An 18903-nucleotide genomic window follows, 5' to 3' on the forward strand; every position below is an offset into this window, starting at 1 on the left:
AACCGACCGCCTATAGCCCAGACTTTTCACCAATAGAAAACAATTGTTAAATTATAAAATGAAAAATCTGGCAAAGGCCCAGGACTGTTGATCAAATAGAATCGTACAATAAACAAAGATGGGACAATATTCCTCTCCCAAAACTCCAGCAATTGGTCTCCTCAGATCCCAGATGTTTAATGTCTTTTGTAAAATGAAGAGGGGATGCTACACAAATGTAGACATAGCCCCCCCCGCCCCAAATTTTCTGAGATGTGTTGCTGCCATCAACTTCTAAAATACCGTATATACTCGAGTATAAGGCTACTTTCACATTAGCGTTTTTTAGCGCTGCGCTTCGTGCGCAATATAAACGCATGCAAAAAACCGCATCATGCGTTTTACATGCGTTTGCGGTTTTTTTAGGCGCATGCATTTTAACCAGTTTTTAGCCATGTAAACTCTTAAAACGCATGTGATTTCAAACGCAGGCATGCGCATGTCCATGCGCACGCCTGCGCTCCCATAGACTGTAATGTGTTATTTCGTCACATTCCGTGCGCAAGCATGCGCATGCGTTTTTTTTGACAGACCCAAAAATGCAACAGGTTGCGTCGGGCGCCCCTAGGCGCACACTACAAAAAAAGCATGCGCACGAAAATGCATACGAACGCGTGCAAACGCTAGACCATGCGCCTGCCATGTTAAACATAGCGCATGGACGCGCACGATGTGCTGCACTAAAAATTGCTAATGTAAAACCAGCCTAAGCCGAGACTTTCAGCCGATTTTTTGGGGGGCTGAAAGTCATATACGCCAGGGGCTCAGTGGGGGAGGGGGTTGTCAGGTCATACTTACCCCCTCCTGATGCGTCTCTGCAGCCCCCCCGCTTCTCCACGGTTTCCCTTCCTTCCTTCCTTCAGCAGTCACATGGTACCGCTCATTAAACTCATGAATATGTGCATATTCATGAGTTTAATGAGCGGTACCACATGAACGCTGAAGGCAAGAAGGAAGACCGTGGAGAAGCGGGGGGCTGCGGAGACGCATCAGGACGGGGTAAGTATAGGCTATATTCACCTGTCCCCGGTCCATCGCTGCTTGCTGCTGTCTGCTGCGTCCTCTGTCAGTGACATTCAAACAGCACAGGGTGCGGTGACATGGTTAGTGCGTGCCGCATCCTCTGCTGCCTGAACGTCACTGACAGATGACGTGGCAGACAGCAGCAAGCAGCAATGGAGTGGAGACAGGTGAATATCTCAGGTGCTGGGTCCTGAGCCAGCAGTGACACCAGCAACTGTCCTCCAGCGACGGAGAGGTGAGTATGTCATTTTTTTATTTTTATTTGCAGCAGCAGCGGCAGCATAGCATCTTATGGGGCAACATCTATGGGGGCAACATATGGGGGCATAATCTATGGAGCAGCATATGGGGGCATAATCTATGGAGCAGCATATGAGAGGAGCATATGGGGCATAATCTATGGGGCAGCATATGAGGGCATAATCTATGGAGCAGCATATGGGGGCATAATCTATGGAGCATATTATGGGGGCAGCATATGGGGGCATAATCTATGGAGCATCTTATGGGGGCATAATCTATGGAGCATCTTATGGGGCCATAACCTTTATGGAGCAGCATATGGGGCATATTATTCTATGGAGCATCTTATGGGGCCATTATTAACCTTTGTGCAGCATTATATGGGGTGTATTTTGTATGTAGCATCATGAACTGTATGGAGCATTATATGGGGCTCCTGATTCAAAATGGATATTCAAAAACATTTAACCTACTGATGTTTTAATTAATTTTACTTTTATTGTTATCTATTTTTATTTTTGAAATTTACCAGTAGTTGCTGCATTTTCCACCCTAAGTTTTCCCAGTTTTTTTGTGGCAAAATTAGGGGGTCGGCTTATACTCGAATCGGCTTATACTCGAGTATATAAGGTAGTAATTTTTTTAAAATAAAATTGACAAATTTTAAACTTTCAACTTCTAAATATAAATAATATATAAATAAACATAAATAAATAAATAAATAATAAATAAATAAATATAAATAATTGTTTAATTCTGTCTGTCATGGAAATCCCATGTCGCTGATTGGTCGCGGCCGGCCGGGCACGACAAATCAGCGACTGCCACAGTCAGGCCGTGAATTGGCACAGAATTCGAACGACGCACGCTACTGCTACAGTCGGGAGATCTGCGGCGCTAGCCGTTGATCTCCTGATGGTTGCCGCGGGTCATCTCCTGCCTCACGGAGGTCAGCAGCGATGCAGCCGGGAGATAACCGGAGCTAGCCAGTACCCAGGGTCCGGAGGAGAGGAGACTCTCCTCCAGGCCCTGGGTACCATAAACCTGTAAAAAATAGAATTAAAATAAAAAATAGTGATATACTCACCTTCCGATGGCCCCCGGACTCTTTCCCTCCTCTCACCACGCGCCCGGCATCTTACGGTCCCAGTAATGCTTTGCGCGAAAGACTGCTGATCACGTTGCGCTCTCGCGAGAGTGACGTCATCTCCGGTCCTTCGCGCTAAGTATTACTGGGACCGGAAGATGCCGGGAGCGTGGAGAGGAGATTGGGGGCCATCGGAAGGTGAGCATAACCTTTTTTTATTATTTTTTACATTCTATCTTTTACTATTGATGCTGCATAGGCATTATCAATAGTAAAAAGTTGATCAAAATTGTCAAACACTATGCTTGACAAGTGTGACCAACCTCTCAATCACATTCCAAGTGATGCTTCAAATCGCTTGGAATGCGCTTGAATTCCGCATGCGAAAATCGTGTGAAAAACGCATGTTTTCCATGGGAAAACGCATGCGAATTCGCATGCGTTTTTCCCGTGGCGGGAGTTGCGGAAATGCTGCGGAAATTTCCGCAGCATTTCTGCAACGTCGGTACTTAGCCTCAGTGTGACACGCAGCAGAGACCATGCCCCCACTGTGAGATTGCCGATCATGGTGGATCATCCTGGACTATCTTTTGAACGTCGGTCTCCCGCTGGCCATATTCTAGAATACCCGATGCATTAGAATCGGGCCCCCATCTAGTATGGATATAAGAGATTTTAAAATCATTGCATTTTGCTATTTTTTACATTTTATACAGTGTCCCAACTTTTTCAGAATTGAGGTTGTATTATTCTCGTCTTCTACTTACAATCTCAAAGGGATAGAACATGAAAGCCATTGCCTTCTTCCACTTACTCATAGAAAACAGCTAAAACTTAAATTCTCATTGAGATCCACTGACATCATAGACTTCATTTATATATCCATTACGGGTTTTTTCCATTTTGTTTTTTTCATCATATAACTGCATATACTGTATTTAGCTAAATAATCCTCTGTAAAGTATTTACAATTGATAATCTCCTTATTCTTACATACCTCTCCAACACTTGTGCTTTACAATGTTTGAGAAACAGTAATCAAATTGCTTGTCAAATATTTACTGCACCTATTTGTGCCAAATGGGCTCCAATAGGGTCAGGAATCCTGTATAGGTTCAGACATAAAAAGGCTAGCAACTAGTCCTTTTTTTTATTTTCATACTCCTGTGAATTTTATGAAAAAGGGTATCTGTATGACCTGTCTGGTAGAGGAAAGCTTTGGTTTTAGAAGAATTCCTCCTGATGCTGATTTATCTTACACTCTGCATCCTTAACTTGAGGAAATGCAGATAGCAATATTCTGCCTCAGAAGGCTGTTTTTTAGCTTTCTCATGAATGTCAGTCATATCTGTCTATGTCGGCTCTTAGGGAACTTCACATTGAAAATGGCACACTGTTTGCATCAGTCTTGGATGTAAATTTAAAATCAAACTCATTACAATTAAATACCTGCAAAATTTTTGAAAGTATGTGTGTTGCGTCCAACTACGACTAAAAGATACCTTTGCCAGATTTTGGCTAGAGATTTATCTTCCCATGCCACATTTTGAGAACTATATTGGAGTCTCACCAGCACAAAAACCATTTGGCATACACAGGGCACAAAGGATCCCCATTGCGGTGCCCTTGAGCTGGTGGTAACAATGACTTCAGACGAAGAAATGAAAAGTTTGAGAAATGTGTCTCTCACAGCAATTTTCTCAGAGAAATGAGTGTAAATAAAACCCTAATAAATAATAAAACCTATTAGGCATTTTTAAGTGTTGAAGATGGTAACACCCATTTAACATTTGCTGAAATGTCAAAATCGATCAAGAATTAAATGATAAATACATTTTTAAATATGAAGTTATATTTTGGTCAAAAACATTCAATATTTACCTTACTGCGGCTAGGGGAGTTTAATGGTATCAACACTCGAAAACGGTGGAAGAAATCAGAAAAACTGTAGCGTATTGGATACCCTGCCTTCCTGATTCGTATAGTCTCCATCATCCCAGAGTATCTCAGTTGTCGGATACATAATTCTCGATCAAACAGCTAAGGAAACATGCAGGTTACAAGTTGGAGAGGTAAATACACATTGATATGTTTTATAAATGAATTAAGTAACTAGATCCTGCATATTGTCTTTTTCAATTATACTATTATACGGTATTTTATTTTTCATACATTTGATCTAGTCCAACATTACTTTCTTTTGCATATGGAGAATAAAAAAATCATGTATAAAACCAGGATGTTCTCTTTGCTGATCTGTTAGGCTACTTTCACACTTGCATTTTTTTGCGCTGCGTTTTTGCGCATACATGCACATGCGTTTTTTCCTATACTTAACATGGGTGCGCATTGTCATGCGTTTGTACGCGTTTGTATGCGCATGCGGTTTTTTTTTAGTGTGCGCCCGGGCGCACAAAATGCATCCTGTTGCATTTTTTGTGCGTCCGACCTGTCTCAAAAAAACGCATGCACACGCAATGCGCACGAAATTCACCCAAAACCCATTAAAGTCTATGGGAGCGCTGACGTGCACATGGTCATGCACACGTCAGCGCAAAAAAAGCATGTGTTTTTTTGCAAGAACCATGCGCAAAAAACAAGAAAACGCATTAAAAACTGCATGGTGCGTTTTTATGCGCGTTTGCACTGCGCACGCAGCGCAAAAAAGCGCAAGTGTGAAAGTAGCGTTAATGCCTGCATTAAGTACAAATGAATGCATTTTTTAAAAGGGCAAAATATCTGGAAACATAAGAACCATAAAATATGATAGGCACCAAATTAAAAAAAATATCTATCCACCTTTTGCTCAACTCTCAGTTTTACGGTGTGAATGAAAAGAGTTTTCCAAAGCTCTCTTTATTTATTATGCCCCCTTATTCAAAATATTTGAAAAAAATGAAATAAAAAAAAATATATTTTTAAGTTGATTTATAAATGACATGTATTTTACAACATTTAACGTTTCACATCACGAAAATGTTTAGCATTTAGCATGCACTCAAAAATCAAGAAGAAAATTTGGAAGCCATAATAATCTGCATGTGTTTAAGATTTGGCCCTTGAGCTGGGTTCTCAGAGAAGGTATTACTTGGGTTTTACTTCTCCAAGCATATCCATAATGTTAGGAGTCTGATTTCTTCCTTCCCTATGATGAAATCTAGACCCTTACATGCTGCAGTCTCCTGCGTTTCATCTTCGGTAGAGGAGATTGCAGAGGAGAGTGCCTTGCGGAAACTCTCTCCAGAGGCAAAGTCCTCTGTTCCCTCCACTGAGCATGCTCATGGGACGAGCTCCCATTGGAGTTCGGGAGTCACATGCTCAGGTCCTGTGTCTAATCCTATTGGCTCCTCCTGGAGCCTTGGAGACTTCCGGAAGGTCCCGTTTGGTATAAAAAGCGCGCATGGCTGTTCCGCCATGCGCTAGTATTTCATACTTGCTGCTGTATGTATGGTGATGGATGCTTGGACTGGTGACTGACTTATTAAGAAACCCCTTCCCTCTGATAATACGATTGTGTGAGTGTTTGGGTTCAGCCAGTAGCAGCGCTAGCACCAGCGCGCATATGCTCCATCTTGCTCAGCAGCTTAGCGTCTGCATTGCGCCAGCGTTATTGCAGCGCTTTGCCAGCGGCTCAGTTCTTGCCGCGCTGCAGTTGCAGCTTTCTCTGCATCTGCGGTTGCGACGCTTCGCACCTTATTTGATGGTAGGTCTAGACGGAGTAGTCCTGCAGTTTAAGGCTACTCCTGTGACCGCGAATACCGCGACTATATCGCTGTGTCTGTGACTCTGAACAGACTCAGCGTTTAATTTGAGCTTATTTGCCTGCAGCTCTGTGAGTATAACAGAGCTTGCTTTTGTGCACTGGGTGCTGACTAGCCCTTGTGCACATTACCGCCTTGTGCTCTGCCTCTCTAGCAGCGGTTTTTCCATCCACCGCACGGTGGACCCTGGGTGGCGAAGGCACTTTATTTATTTTTTATTTAGTGTCTTCCGCCACTCCTAACACATAAAGGGCCCTAAATGAAACTCCATTGTGTATAAACTTGGATTTCAATAAAAAATAAAACATACACCACATACACATGTACAATATGTTTATCAATATGATAGATCACACCTACCAAGGGCTTCTTGAACTCATTAGGTTTGAGGCAGCGAATAAAAAAAGGTTGACAATTGCCTAAAATTTTCATCAGCTGCTCCAATGACTGTTTGAATTGACCTCCAAGAGTATGTAAGGACTTATTTGTATCTGTGATCTGCAGGTAGAATATAACATGGTAAATATTTTGTTTGGTAGACTGAGGCTCTGGTTACTATTAGCTTGAACATTATAATGTAGTCCTTTATTATGTAGTATCCATCAATGAGTTTTGAGCATATTATTCTCACAAGAACTGTATAATGAATTTGATCTTCTGTGCAAACCTACTTTTTTTTCTGACTGTACGAAGGGAATATTATCACCCAAAATGTAAGCAATAGTATTCAATTTTTTAATGTTTGTCTTTATTGTACAAAATATAGGAAGTTCACAGAGTCCAAGTCATAAGCCGTACAGCTAGAGACAGTAAAAATTTGATATATTTATTAGTTGTACATGCAAAGGATTTTTGAGTTCTTAATCAGAATTAAAAATATATGCTTACAAAAATCTAATAAAATTAATCAGCAAAACATGTTGAGCTTTCTAGATTAAAAAATGGCATTCAAGGGTGGAAATTTTATTTAAAGGGAAGAGGTGCCCGGCCACTGTACTGAAAGAAAATTAAATGTATTCCTCCTGGAAGCTACTGGCTTTCAGTCATATAGTCGTGCCTACACATCTCCATTCACTCTCATTACCTTGGGAGTGGTGGATATAAGCATGTCCTGCTACTCTGGCACCTGGCTCTGCACTGAGGAGTGTCAGGGCATGCTTACAGCCATCACTTACAGTATAGTGGGCAGTGACGGTATCTGTATTTGCACCGGCACACCTGCATGACTGATAGCCGGCGGCTCCTGGAAGGAATAACATTCTTTTGCTCCCATGTGCTACACTTTAAGTACAGCACCTGGGCACGTTCATAATGCTAATAACCAGAAGATTAACCCTAAAGTAGCACTGATGTCTCTGCCTTATGCCTCTTTTCCCTGGCAGAGATGCCAACTCAATCACCACCAGGGCCTCTCTCCTGCACTTCCTGCTCTGGCAGCTGATACCTGGGGCACACTATTTAGGGCGTGCGCCTGGTCCAGTCATCTTAAAGGGACTGCGCGTGTTGTCCTAAAGTGTCCTCAGCCAATGGCTGGGAGACACCAATTATATAAGGCACCTCCACCTGATGGGAGGTGCCAGTGCAATGTTGCAAGTTTATTCATAACACTCGTTAGTTCTCAAGTCCACCTGCTCATATTTCTGTATACCTGTGTTAGCTGTACTCTCCTGCCTGTCTATCATCCGTACCCGCGTGCGCTCATCTATACATCAGCCGGTCCAGTCTGCACCAGCCAGTCTCATCTGTACATCAGTCCGTATCCATGGTTCCCGTGTTCGTACAGTGTCTGCTTGCATCTACTGTTCCTTCCTTCGGGCCGTCCCTGCTACCCATCCCTAGGGTATCAGCTGCCATCTACGTGAGATCAGTACTGGAGTAGTACCTGGGCCCACCTCCTTTGCCTCTCCTAGAATTGCGGTATTGTCAGCCGCCATGTCTCCGAGGTTGGGTTTGGTGAGGCACCTAGTTATGCCCCTCCAGGCTTTTCTTAGGCTTTGGCACAGTGGTTCCAAAACCCGGCCCATTGCAACTATAACTGCAGGTGAATATCGTTATCTGACCTGACAGGTTCCCTTAAAGAAAAAAATTGACCCGTTTTGGTGAGAAATCATTGTTCTGCCTATATTATTTACCTCTTATTTCTTATAGATTGTAAATGTAAGCCTGTTCACATACAAAACAGTACAAAATCCTAATACAGCATAACAGGTTGTCCCAATATTCAGCCACCCACACAATCAAATGCAACAACTAAGGCTAGATGACATGAAAAAGCTAACCTTCTGGTAGTTAAGGCCTGTGTTTCTAATAATTCCTCGAATAGAAGTGTTGGAATTTTTTTCCACCTGGAAAATTTGCTTTAGGAATTTACTGGTAGAGGAATGCATCAACAGGATGAGATCGGTGCTTAGCAAATCACGATTTTTGTCCAGGAATCCTTAATATAAAAAATGAGTAAAGCATTCTTAATCTTAAACTGAAAAATTATTGTTTTTTTTGTTTTCTACTGATAATTTTTTTCTGTGTTTCTTTTTCAAATATAACATGAAATAAACATGTGTAGTATAAATCTAAGCATTGCATCATACATATATGAGCAATACTAAATGCTTATAAACTATTTTTTTATTGTATCATACTATGAAACATACACAGCATTTGTATATCAGAAACAAACAATACATAGCACTCACCTTCAGTTTCATAATACACAAGTCCTGCAAAATGGTTTACTCCAAATTTTGTGTCATATACACTTTTAGGTGCGATGTAAATATTGCTTTTACCATGAATGCTATTCAATTTTATAAGCATAGTAGCATCAGTTCCCTTAAGAAAAAAAATATTATTGTAACTCATTCAATTCATGGATGAAACTAATATTATACACATATAGTTGGGACACTACTATTTGGAACACTTATGTGGCTAATACCTAGTCTATTTTGGGGTACAACTATAATTTTAACTGTTTAGCAAAACTATATAACACCTCTCTGTATGGATATATTTGGACTGCTATAAAAATAATAGGGCACAGCACATTATATGGACAGTTTTATAAGGTCACATTATAAAATCAATGTTGCTACTTCTAAATGGTCACACTAACTAGTATCTGATACAAAATTACAGGTATACAATTATATATTGCTCTCAGTAATATATTAATATTAATATATAGCATTTATGTGGCACGAATAAATTTGCACCTCTCAATGCTTTAATTTATGGGCAAGAGTTTTAGGTTTTAGCACTGAGCCACAGACTGCACTGATAAATATAGGAAGATATTTTTTCTGTCTAACGAGCTACATAGTATTCTTCTTCTTTACAGGTATACTGTACCGCTACATAGAGATACTGTATACCAGTACAAGTCAAAAGATTTTTTTTTCTACAAAATTATAATGAATGAGCAAAATAGAATTACAATAATCACACTTTTTAAAAATAAACATCACAATCAACTAAATAACATGGATAATCGTAACAACCCGTAAAACACAGTGAACAGATTATTTATGCTGATTGGTAAATGGCATTAAAACATTGTGTGATATTTTTTCACATGCCATGTAGGGTGTTCGACAATGGGAGATTGATCCCTTTCTCACTCCATTGGCTCCCTGCAACGTGATCCTGGTTAGAAGATGGTTTCTGTGCCAAACAAAAGACAGCACTGGCCCCCGGGTTTGACGTAAATTAAGGCTCCTGCCAGTATCCCAGCGACAGTGATATTTTTCATCGAATTTGGTCCTCAAGACCCCAGAAAGTTCTCTTCTCTTTTTTCTGCTCTTTATGCTTAGTATGGCACACACAGACACACAAAGCAAAGATTGAGTCAACTTCTCCATTTTTTATATGGTTTCAGGTGTGATTTTCACACCCCTGAAGCTGGGAAGCGTACATCTGGCTTCAGAGTCACCGAGATGCTGCTGGAATGAGTGATGTGCGTGAGCAGATTTGCAGTGGCAGTCAATGAGGTCGGTGGTGCAAATTCTGTTATCACTTACTAGTCTGGTTAGTTAACGCTTACTAGTCTGGGGCAACTGACGCTCTATTGACTACTTGCAGCCTTCATTAGTATAGGAAAAACAGAGGTTCTAAAAGTTTTTTTAAAGTATTTATTTAACTGAACTATGTTATACATGGCTGGTTAGGGAGGGAGGATAATCACCCTTAGCCGATTGCTGCTGAATTTGAGGGCACCGAGGACCAAACGGGTTCCCTTTAACACTTTATTTGTACATAAAATAAAATGCATAACATTTTAAATATAAGATAAAACAGAATTGCTTCTTTTTTTCTATACCTTCCCATAAAGTATTAATCAAAGCTTGTTATTGAGTTGTATGAACTCCAAACTATTTCCAAGGACAACTACAACTCATTCCATAAAAAGGAAAACCCTCATACAGCCGCTAGTCCTTCAGGGATTAAGCAATGACCAGTGCCATCTCATTTGTAATATAACGCCATCTTGTCAAGACATCAGCAGACTGATTACTAATCATAAAAAGTTAGAGCCATAAGCTCTAATCAAAACGTGTCCATATTGTCTAAAGCAGCCAGTTTTCTAGACTGCGTTAAAAAAACCCAACTTTTTTAATATTGATATCAAGGTTCTCTTTCTAATAGAACTTTTAAAAAAAATCCTTACCTGTGGAAATTTACTTTCCTCATCTATGAGGGAGATGATGTTCATGGGTCGGAGTGCAATTACATCTAAAGCACGCTGGTTGTCAGTGAAATCAATATGCTGCCAGGGTATTTGTTCTGCATTGTATTCCTCTTGCTCAAGTTTAAATATATGACGTACAAAAAACTGCTGCAGATGTTCATTTGCAAAATTAATGCAAAGTTGTTCAAAGCTAGAATGATAAACAGTAAATGATTGTAACAACCTTAGTTGTGACAGTGTATTCAACTTTAAGGTGATATGTCAGAATGATCCCCCACCACCATCCCAACCCACAAAAAGTTTATATGGTCATGTTACTCTTTGGAGGATAGTGTCATTCACACTTTTACTGATGCAATCTCTTGCTCTCTGACTATAAAATTGCTAATTTTCAATTTAAGAAATGCAAAAAATCCTACATAAGTTTTATTATCGAGGAATATATCAGGTGCCTTGAATATTTTTTATTGGACTTACTGACAAAATAGAAGAGAATTACCCAAAGAGAGCACAGAGTGGTGCACTGGAATTATTATCTTCTACAGTTTTGGGGCGGATCGGTCTGAGAGATTCCCTTTAAAGGGAACTTGTCACCTTGTAAAACAATATTTACCTGCAGATATACGGTTAATATGCAGGTAAATAGATTTACAATACTGCCTGGATGCCTTACTGCAAGTCTGGCTACTGGGAGAAAATTAACTTTTCTCTTCCTGGAAGCTGCAAGCTTTTACTCATCTACGCTAAGTGTACCAATAGGGTGGGATGCAGAATGAGCTGTCAGTCAAATTGCCGTGGGCCCGTGGTCTGCTTATATAAGGGGGTGAAGTACAGGAAGAGCCGAGGGAGAGTTGCCTCCTCTGCTCCGTGCCTGGAACCATTGAGCAGGGCAGCAGGTTCCCCGGGGGAGACAAAAGCAGCCTGTTCAGCAGCTAGGAACAGGAAGGGAGGTGAGCAGAGAGCGGGAAAACAGAGCGCGCTTTCCTCTGAGCAGCACAGACAGCAGAGAGGGGAGGACGATGACACAGACCGGGAGAGACAGAGATCTTCGGTGCAACAGCCAGAGTCAGAGGGACCTTGTGCAAAGACTGCGGACGGTGAGTACGTGAAGCCGGGTACTGCAGTGACAGGAAGGTTGCGCGCTCACCTCAGTGATAAGACATTTCCCTGCAAAGAGACTGTGTGCTGTGACATGATGCTTCCATGCAAAGAGACTGTGTGATGTGACAAGACGCTTCCCTGCAAAGAGACTGTGTGCTGCGCTAAGACTTATCCTTGCAAAGAGACTGCACCCAGTGACAGGGCTGTGACCTTCTTAGAGAGACTATACCACGTACAAAGTTCCGGTGACCCTTGTGTTAATGCAGAGCCCCTGATTCCGGTGGGAAAGCACCGCTGTGGAGTTGGAAAGAAGGACTTGGAGCATAGGGAATATCGTTTGTCTCATGCCCCTCTGGCTCCCGCAGTAACCCCATATATTCCGGCTGGACATTGTTAAAGGCACAGGATACAGAGTACTTCAGACTACAAGCGCTGCTGGTGATTGGGCGCCAACGTTGGAGAAGAGTGACCCCTTCAGTCAAGACCCCTGTGGACTGATAAGTTCCCCATAGGAAAATTACCTTTATTGCTGTTAAATACTGTTCATGCTTTTTGGCTGTTTGCCTAACTTGTTTCATACTATAATCATATCTACACTATTAATTCTGCCAGTGTTATTCCCTGTAAATAAACCTCCCTTTAACTGTTGATTCGTCTGTTCCGTGGTGACATACTCTTCTCCTGCACCTTATTACACTTGGCGTCGTCAGCACGATGTCACACGAAGGAGCGGAAGGGGCGGACCAAGCAGTTAGGGAAGGCCCCAAGACTAGCATTTCCCTGGGAGCCATGTTGAATAATCTGCCGAGGTTTACGGGGAACAATGTGATGCTGTGGAACTGGACGGAGAGAATTCAGGGGCTGTTGCGAATGCACCCCTTGGCACCAACATTAGAGGCAGAGATTGCATTGATGGTCCTAGAGGGGGAGGCACGGGACTCTGTCATGCATAGGCCCCCTGGGAAAGAAACACTCTGTTCAAGGTGCTGCGTATACAAGCGGAGACACATGGGGACCCCACCGACGTAGGGGAACTCCATATGCGACTGTTCCACCGGACTCAGTTTGTGAACGCCCTACAAGAGCTCCACACTGCTATTAAATGGAAGGACGGGGTAGGTGTAGGGTCAGTAGACGTGGTGCTCAGAGACTAGATGGTGACGGGGCTGCGTGACGGAATGATGAAGCAGGTTATGCGAGAGCGCCTGCGGGGAAAGCCAGACATGACCTTCTCTGAAGTTGGTTGTGAGGTGCGCATGCACGAGCAGGAACAAGACATGACAGGGCCAGTGGGAAAGGTGAGGAGCGGGGAGGCAGCCACCCCCGCAGACAAAGTCCCCCGATGGGTAGAAAACCTGAGAATGGAGATCAGCCAGTTCCACAAAGAAATGGCAGCTTCCAGGACGACCCAGGCAGAGAGGCCCGGTTCACTGGTGCGAGATAGAGGAGCTGTTCCCCGAAGAGAAGTTGCATCCCCTCACATGCTATACTTGTGGAGAGCCCGGTCATATTGCCCGGTGGTGTCCCCAGCGGAGCCGACCATCCCACGGCCTCCGTTAAACTAGGTGGCTCCGAGCATGAGGGACACTGCCCGGAGCGTGAAGAGCATAGGAGGAGTGAAAAGAGTCCCACCAGCCTTGTTTCCACGTGCCCCCTGGTCTGGGCCAAAATCAATGGAAGAGCTGTGCGGTGCCTCATAGACACCGGTTCGCAAGTGACCACCATGCCCGAAAAATTTTTCACAGACACTTCACGGAGGCGCTGCGGCCTGAATGGGGCCCAGTCATCAAGCTTACGGCAGCCAACCATTTACCCATCCCGGTCGCAGGGGTGGTATGGCTGAACATAGAAGTCTGTGGAAAAGATGTGAGGAGAAAAGGAGTAGTGCTGACAGATGGAGAAGCCGCTAGGGATCATACCGTAACCCTGGGCATGAACGTGCTTAAAGACCTCAGGAGTATTCTTCTCAATGAGTCTCCAGACCAATTCCTGCAACAATGGAGCGACCAGACCCCACAGAAGAGCGTCTTTCAGCAGCTGATACGGACAGCCCAGGTTCGGGAAATATGCAGCAGTGGAAAAGAACTAGGCAAGATCATCACCCCCGCTTCTTTGAATCGAATGTTGCCCCCTGGACAGACCGTGCTTCCCCTGTCTGTCCGAGCAGGTATTCCCCTAGAAGGAGTGGAGGTCGAAGTGGAACCCAGCCAAGCTGATCAATTATGGTCAGGGATATTGGTCGCACGGACCTTGGCCACTGTGCGGGATGGCACCGTTCTCGTGCGCTGTGTGAATTTGGGAGATACTGATGTGACTCTGCCTCCAAGGGGTGAAGTGGCCCACATCCTGGGCGAGTTGGACGAGTTGGTACCATCTGAAACAGTACAGTTGACTGCCAAGCCAGTGGTATATTTGCAATTTAGGTATATTTGCATAATTTGCATCTATGTTATCTATGACCAGTAATTAATCTAACCTATAAATGCAGAGTAGTAAAAAAATATTGCTATTTTTTTTTAAATTAAACCAACTTACCTATTTGTGTTAAAATGTTCAAAGCCAAAAATATCTAATAGTCCAATAGACCTTCGCTCAGTCCCAAGATCTTTAGATGCTGGAGTGAAAATAGCTTCATTAATTTTATTAACTATCCACATGAACATGCGACCATAAATACCCTGCAATAGAATCATTACAATTATTTTTTTTAAAAATGTCCTGAGACTACCATAATTGAATTTCTTAACATTGTCCTTTCAGACTTGGGAGAGTGATAACAATCTCTGTACGATACTATGTTGGAACTTGGAGCTCCAGGTATAAACACCAGACAAATTGATATCAGCATTGGTGTCCATTTATTGCGCTTTTATTGTTCTTCCAGTCTCTTTGAAGGAAGTAGGGGGTGGCATAATGCTACTGACAGATCACTTAAAGGGAATCTGTCAGCAAGTGTTTGCTCTTTAGTTTGAGAGCAGCATGACATAGAGGCAGAGACCCTGATTTCAGCAATTTGTCACCTACTAGGCTGTGTGGTGCGGTTTCAACAAATTCAGTGTTTTATCTGCAGGAGATTAAATAGGGAAATTGCCTCTACAGATAGGAGGAGGGATTAAACTCTAGTGCCATCTATTGGAAGTAGCAATCAAAAGTCGATATCCACCCTTTAACGAGCCTTGTCACATGACTAAGGCCTCTTTCACACATCAGTTTTTTCCAATCAGTCGCAATCCGTCAAAGTGTGAAAAAAACAGATCCTGTGCAGATTGTGAAAAACTGATGCGACGGATCAGTTTTTTTTGACGGATCCGTTGAAGCAGCTGTAGCTTGAGGCAAAGTTTGTCCATGGTGCTTCTGGAGAGAGAGCATGCTCAGTTTTAAAAGATGGAGTACGTCGCCAGATTCCGTCTTTTGACGGACAGTGACTGATCCTGTGCCCATAGGCTTCCATTATAGCCAACGACGGAAGGCGCTGGATCCGTCGCTGTCCGACTTTTCAACGTAGACAAAAACGTTCCTACGTCCGTTGTTTCCGGCAGACGGACAAAGAATTTCTGACGGATCCATCGAACGACGGATGAAACGTGCGGCCATCCGTCGCAATCCGTCACTAATACAAGTCTATGAGAAAAAAATGGATCCAGCTGGATCCTTTCTTTTTTAAAAAAAATGACAGATTGTGACTGATGGCAAAAAACTGATGTGTGAAAGAGGCCTTAGGATGATTGGCAGCTTTTGTGCACACTGGAGACTGACAAAAGCTGCTAATCAATGTTGTGGCGGGGTTACATAGAGCAGGGTGAACACATGGCAGAGAGCCTTGTCATATGATTTAGGATAAAAGCCAAGCCAGAATCTCAATTTTGATTTGACCTTTATCAGAAACCACATGGCAAGATTAGTTAAAGGGTCGATATTGACTTTTAGGATTGCTACTTCCAATAGGTAGCGCTAGAGTTTAAGTCCGCCTCCTCTTTGAAGAGGCAATTTGTATATTTAATTTTATAGAGAGCATCCATGGCTTATAGTTTTCTCACTCTGACATACCAGGCTTGGCTTGTCACTTTTCTTAAGGAGAAACATTACCCCTTAGATCTGCAGGAAATTATCCACTAGATGGCTAGAGGTCTTGTGCCATGTATTCTCCCGCTTTGGGTAACCCCGGCTCACGAATGATTAGCAGCTTTTCTCAGTGTCCTGTGTACACGGAAATCTGCCAATCAGTGGCGTGGGTGGTTATATAGTGCTCAGCATTGAAAGTTCTGGTAGATTTGGAGCTGAGAAAATAATGTTTTTTATCAAAACCAGGGCTGTGGAGTCGGTAAGCCACAGTTGGGACTCCGACTCCTGGATTTTATCAGGCTCCGACTCCGACTCCGGCTCCGACTCCGACTCCTTCATAAACGGCCAATTCATAACAACAAATTTACTGTTGTAAAATATTAAACATCGTGCTTATTCAGTTTCTCATCATCATATAAGTAATCAGACCACTTAGAGCAAAAACTACATTTATTAGAATACAATTAGAATATAGCAAATAACTTTTATAAACTTTTCTAAACTGTAAGTAGATATGCAATAAACACTTTTATGCAGTTAATAAGAAGAAATCTATAAATTTGTCCTCAGAAAAAGTATTGCCTCTGTCAGATCCTCCTTCATGGATGCCCTCAAATCTGATCTAATTATTTTGAGAGCAGAGAACAACCTTTCTACACTAACTTGTGTTGGTGGCAAAGCAGTAACCACTCGGGAAACATCTGTCATGGTTTGAACAGGGTTCTTGCCCTGCACTCACATGGTTAAGTGTTCGTGGCCTCTTTCTGGATCTGGGAGGGGTATTTATACTCACTCTCTACCAGGGTTCTCTGTCAGCTATACTGTTGTTCTGGTGTGTCTGACCCCTGGTGTGCTTGTATTCTGCATTGCTTGTTTGCTTCCCGTGTATGACCCGGCCTGTTCCCTCACTCTGTACTCCGTCTCTCGCTTTGGTACTACTGTCTTCTCCGGTTCTGACCTCCTGGCTTGGCTATCATTACTCCGTTACAGTTTGTCCCTATTGTACCGTCTATTGCCCGTTCTGGTTTTCTGACCTATTGCTACGTCCTGACTATTCTTTCTGTCTAAACCCCGTGGTACTGTATTGCTATCTGGTGCTTTGACCCTGGCTTCGTCTGGTTTCTGTCTCTGTCTATGCCCCTTGGTAACATTGCCCCGTAGTTACCTTTCTAGGAGTTTCCCTGCAGCTCCTAGATCTGTGGAGCTTAGGCCACACCCCCAGCAGTCATGTGCTTCAGGTCCTGATACTCTGAAGCACGCATCGTCACCGCTGCTGCCCTGCTCCACAGGTATCTGTGAGTACTGTCTTTGTACTCAGGACACCCGCACTGGCACAGTGAGCAAGTGCAGTGCGGTGTTCCTGACAACATCTCTGACAATGTCAGGATACAGAGGAATCGCTTGTTGCACTGTTATTTTTGATGAACGATCAAATTTCTCAATTTCTTTTAGTGCACATGAAAAATTCTGCTGAAATGTACTGGCTGTGTTCCTTGATGGGGATGACTCTTCTTCTATGCGGGAACACTTTGCACGGTCCTTGTGATCCAAATATTTTTCGAAATTAAATTCTTCATCAGTTGATGAGGGTGAAGATGTGGCAGGACGACCAAATTCTTCTTGTTCCTCCTGACTGTTCTGCAACCCTTTCATCCTTACTGCTATTTCAAACAGAGCTTCTTTTCCTTTACTTAGCTGTTGATCATCTAGAAGAATCCGATGCATTGGGTCTACATAAACAGCTGCCAAAAGAATGTTATTTTGTAATAGTAGCTCCTCTCTCCGTTTCATTGATGTAGCAATGCCACTTGCAATAAACCCTCCTCTTTGGGACAGGCGAAATATCAGGTTCTTCCACTCCTTTAAGAAAATACCTGGAGTTAAGTCCTCTGCTTGTAATTTTTTAGTCACTGTAAATGGGTGCTCTAGCAATTTTTCCAGCTCAGTCACCTGATTCCACTGACTTTCATTTAGCGTGAGTTGAGGGTTAGCCATGTCTACAAGAAAGGTTTTCAGTTCAACCAAGCGCTGAATTATTAAGTAAGTACTGCCCCATCATGTGGCTTGATCAATAATTGCCCCTTTTCCAGCACGTCTCTTCAAAATTGAGTCAACTTTAGGGGTTCTGGCAACAGTAGACAATTTTCTCACCTTGCCAATCAGTGCAGCAGCATGTCCTTCTTGCAGACTGTCTCTTATAGCCAGCTGTAGCGTATGCACAACACAGCGCATGTGATGAATGAAAGAACATATTGACACAGTTTCAACAAGATCATCTAAACTATCATGTTGCTGTTCATCTGAAGCAACTTCAGTTTGCTCCTCAGTTACAATACTGTGTTCCTCTATTTCAAACATTTCTGTGTCTGTGGACCCAGAATGTTCTTCTAGCTGCTGGTCACCATCATTACTCTCATTCATTAGCTTAATAGTACTTATCATAATTGAAGCATTGTCAGTTACGACAGAAAGAACTTGCTCTTTTTTAAGTTCATAGTCTTGCAGAACCTTTTCCACCAAGACCTGGAGAAACTCACTGGTGTGATGAGCTTTGGTGTCTTTTACTGCCAATGTCTTGGTAACTATTTCATTTTTGTCACAAACAAATCGGACATTGATGGCAAAATAGTTCACTCTGTGACGTGTGCAGGCATCCATTTTAAGAAACAGAAAGCGTCCCTTGAGAGTTTTTTTAAGTTCTTCCTTTTGTTTAAAAGCTTCTTCGATTACTAATTTTCTAATACTCTCTCTCTCCAGAGAAACACCAAGCTTGCGGGCCATTTCCCCATTCAGACACATAAAAGCTGGTCGTGAAAATAATGAAATAGGCACACAATCCTTTACAACAAGCTCTATGATCTGTTTTTTAAATGTATCTACTGTCATTGTCACAGTAACTTTGT

At 42.6% G+C, this 18903-nt stretch overlaps 1 protein-coding gene across 1 annotated transcript in view; it reads right to left on the bottom strand.

Moving 5' to 3' along the window:
• MYO7B (myosin VIIB) overlaps positions 1–18903 on the bottom strand; it is a 271725-nt gene that overhangs the window by 158632 nt on the left and 94190 nt on the right. Inside the window, exons 12-17 of the mRNA XM_073581166.1 lie at positions 14474–14616; positions 10817–11027; positions 8847–8982; positions 8433–8590; positions 6514–6651; positions 4274–4432 (exon numbers count right to left, since the gene is read on the bottom strand). Coding sequence (XP_073437267.1) covers positions 4274–4432; positions 6514–6651; positions 8433–8590; positions 8847–8982; positions 10817–11027; positions 14474–14616 — 945 coding nt within the window. The remainder of the gene's footprint in view (positions 1–4273; positions 4433–6513; positions 6652–8432; positions 8591–8846; positions 8983–10816; positions 11028–14473; positions 14617–18903) is intronic.

The sequence above is a fragment of the Dendrobates tinctorius genome, unplaced genomic scaffold (assembly GCF_039654945.1).
Source record: "Dendrobates tinctorius isolate UK_male_01 unplaced genomic scaffold, ASM3965494v1 ptg000069l, whole genome shotgun sequence".
NCBI lineage: Eukaryota > Metazoa > Chordata > Amphibia > Anura > Dendrobatidae > Dendrobates > Dendrobates tinctorius.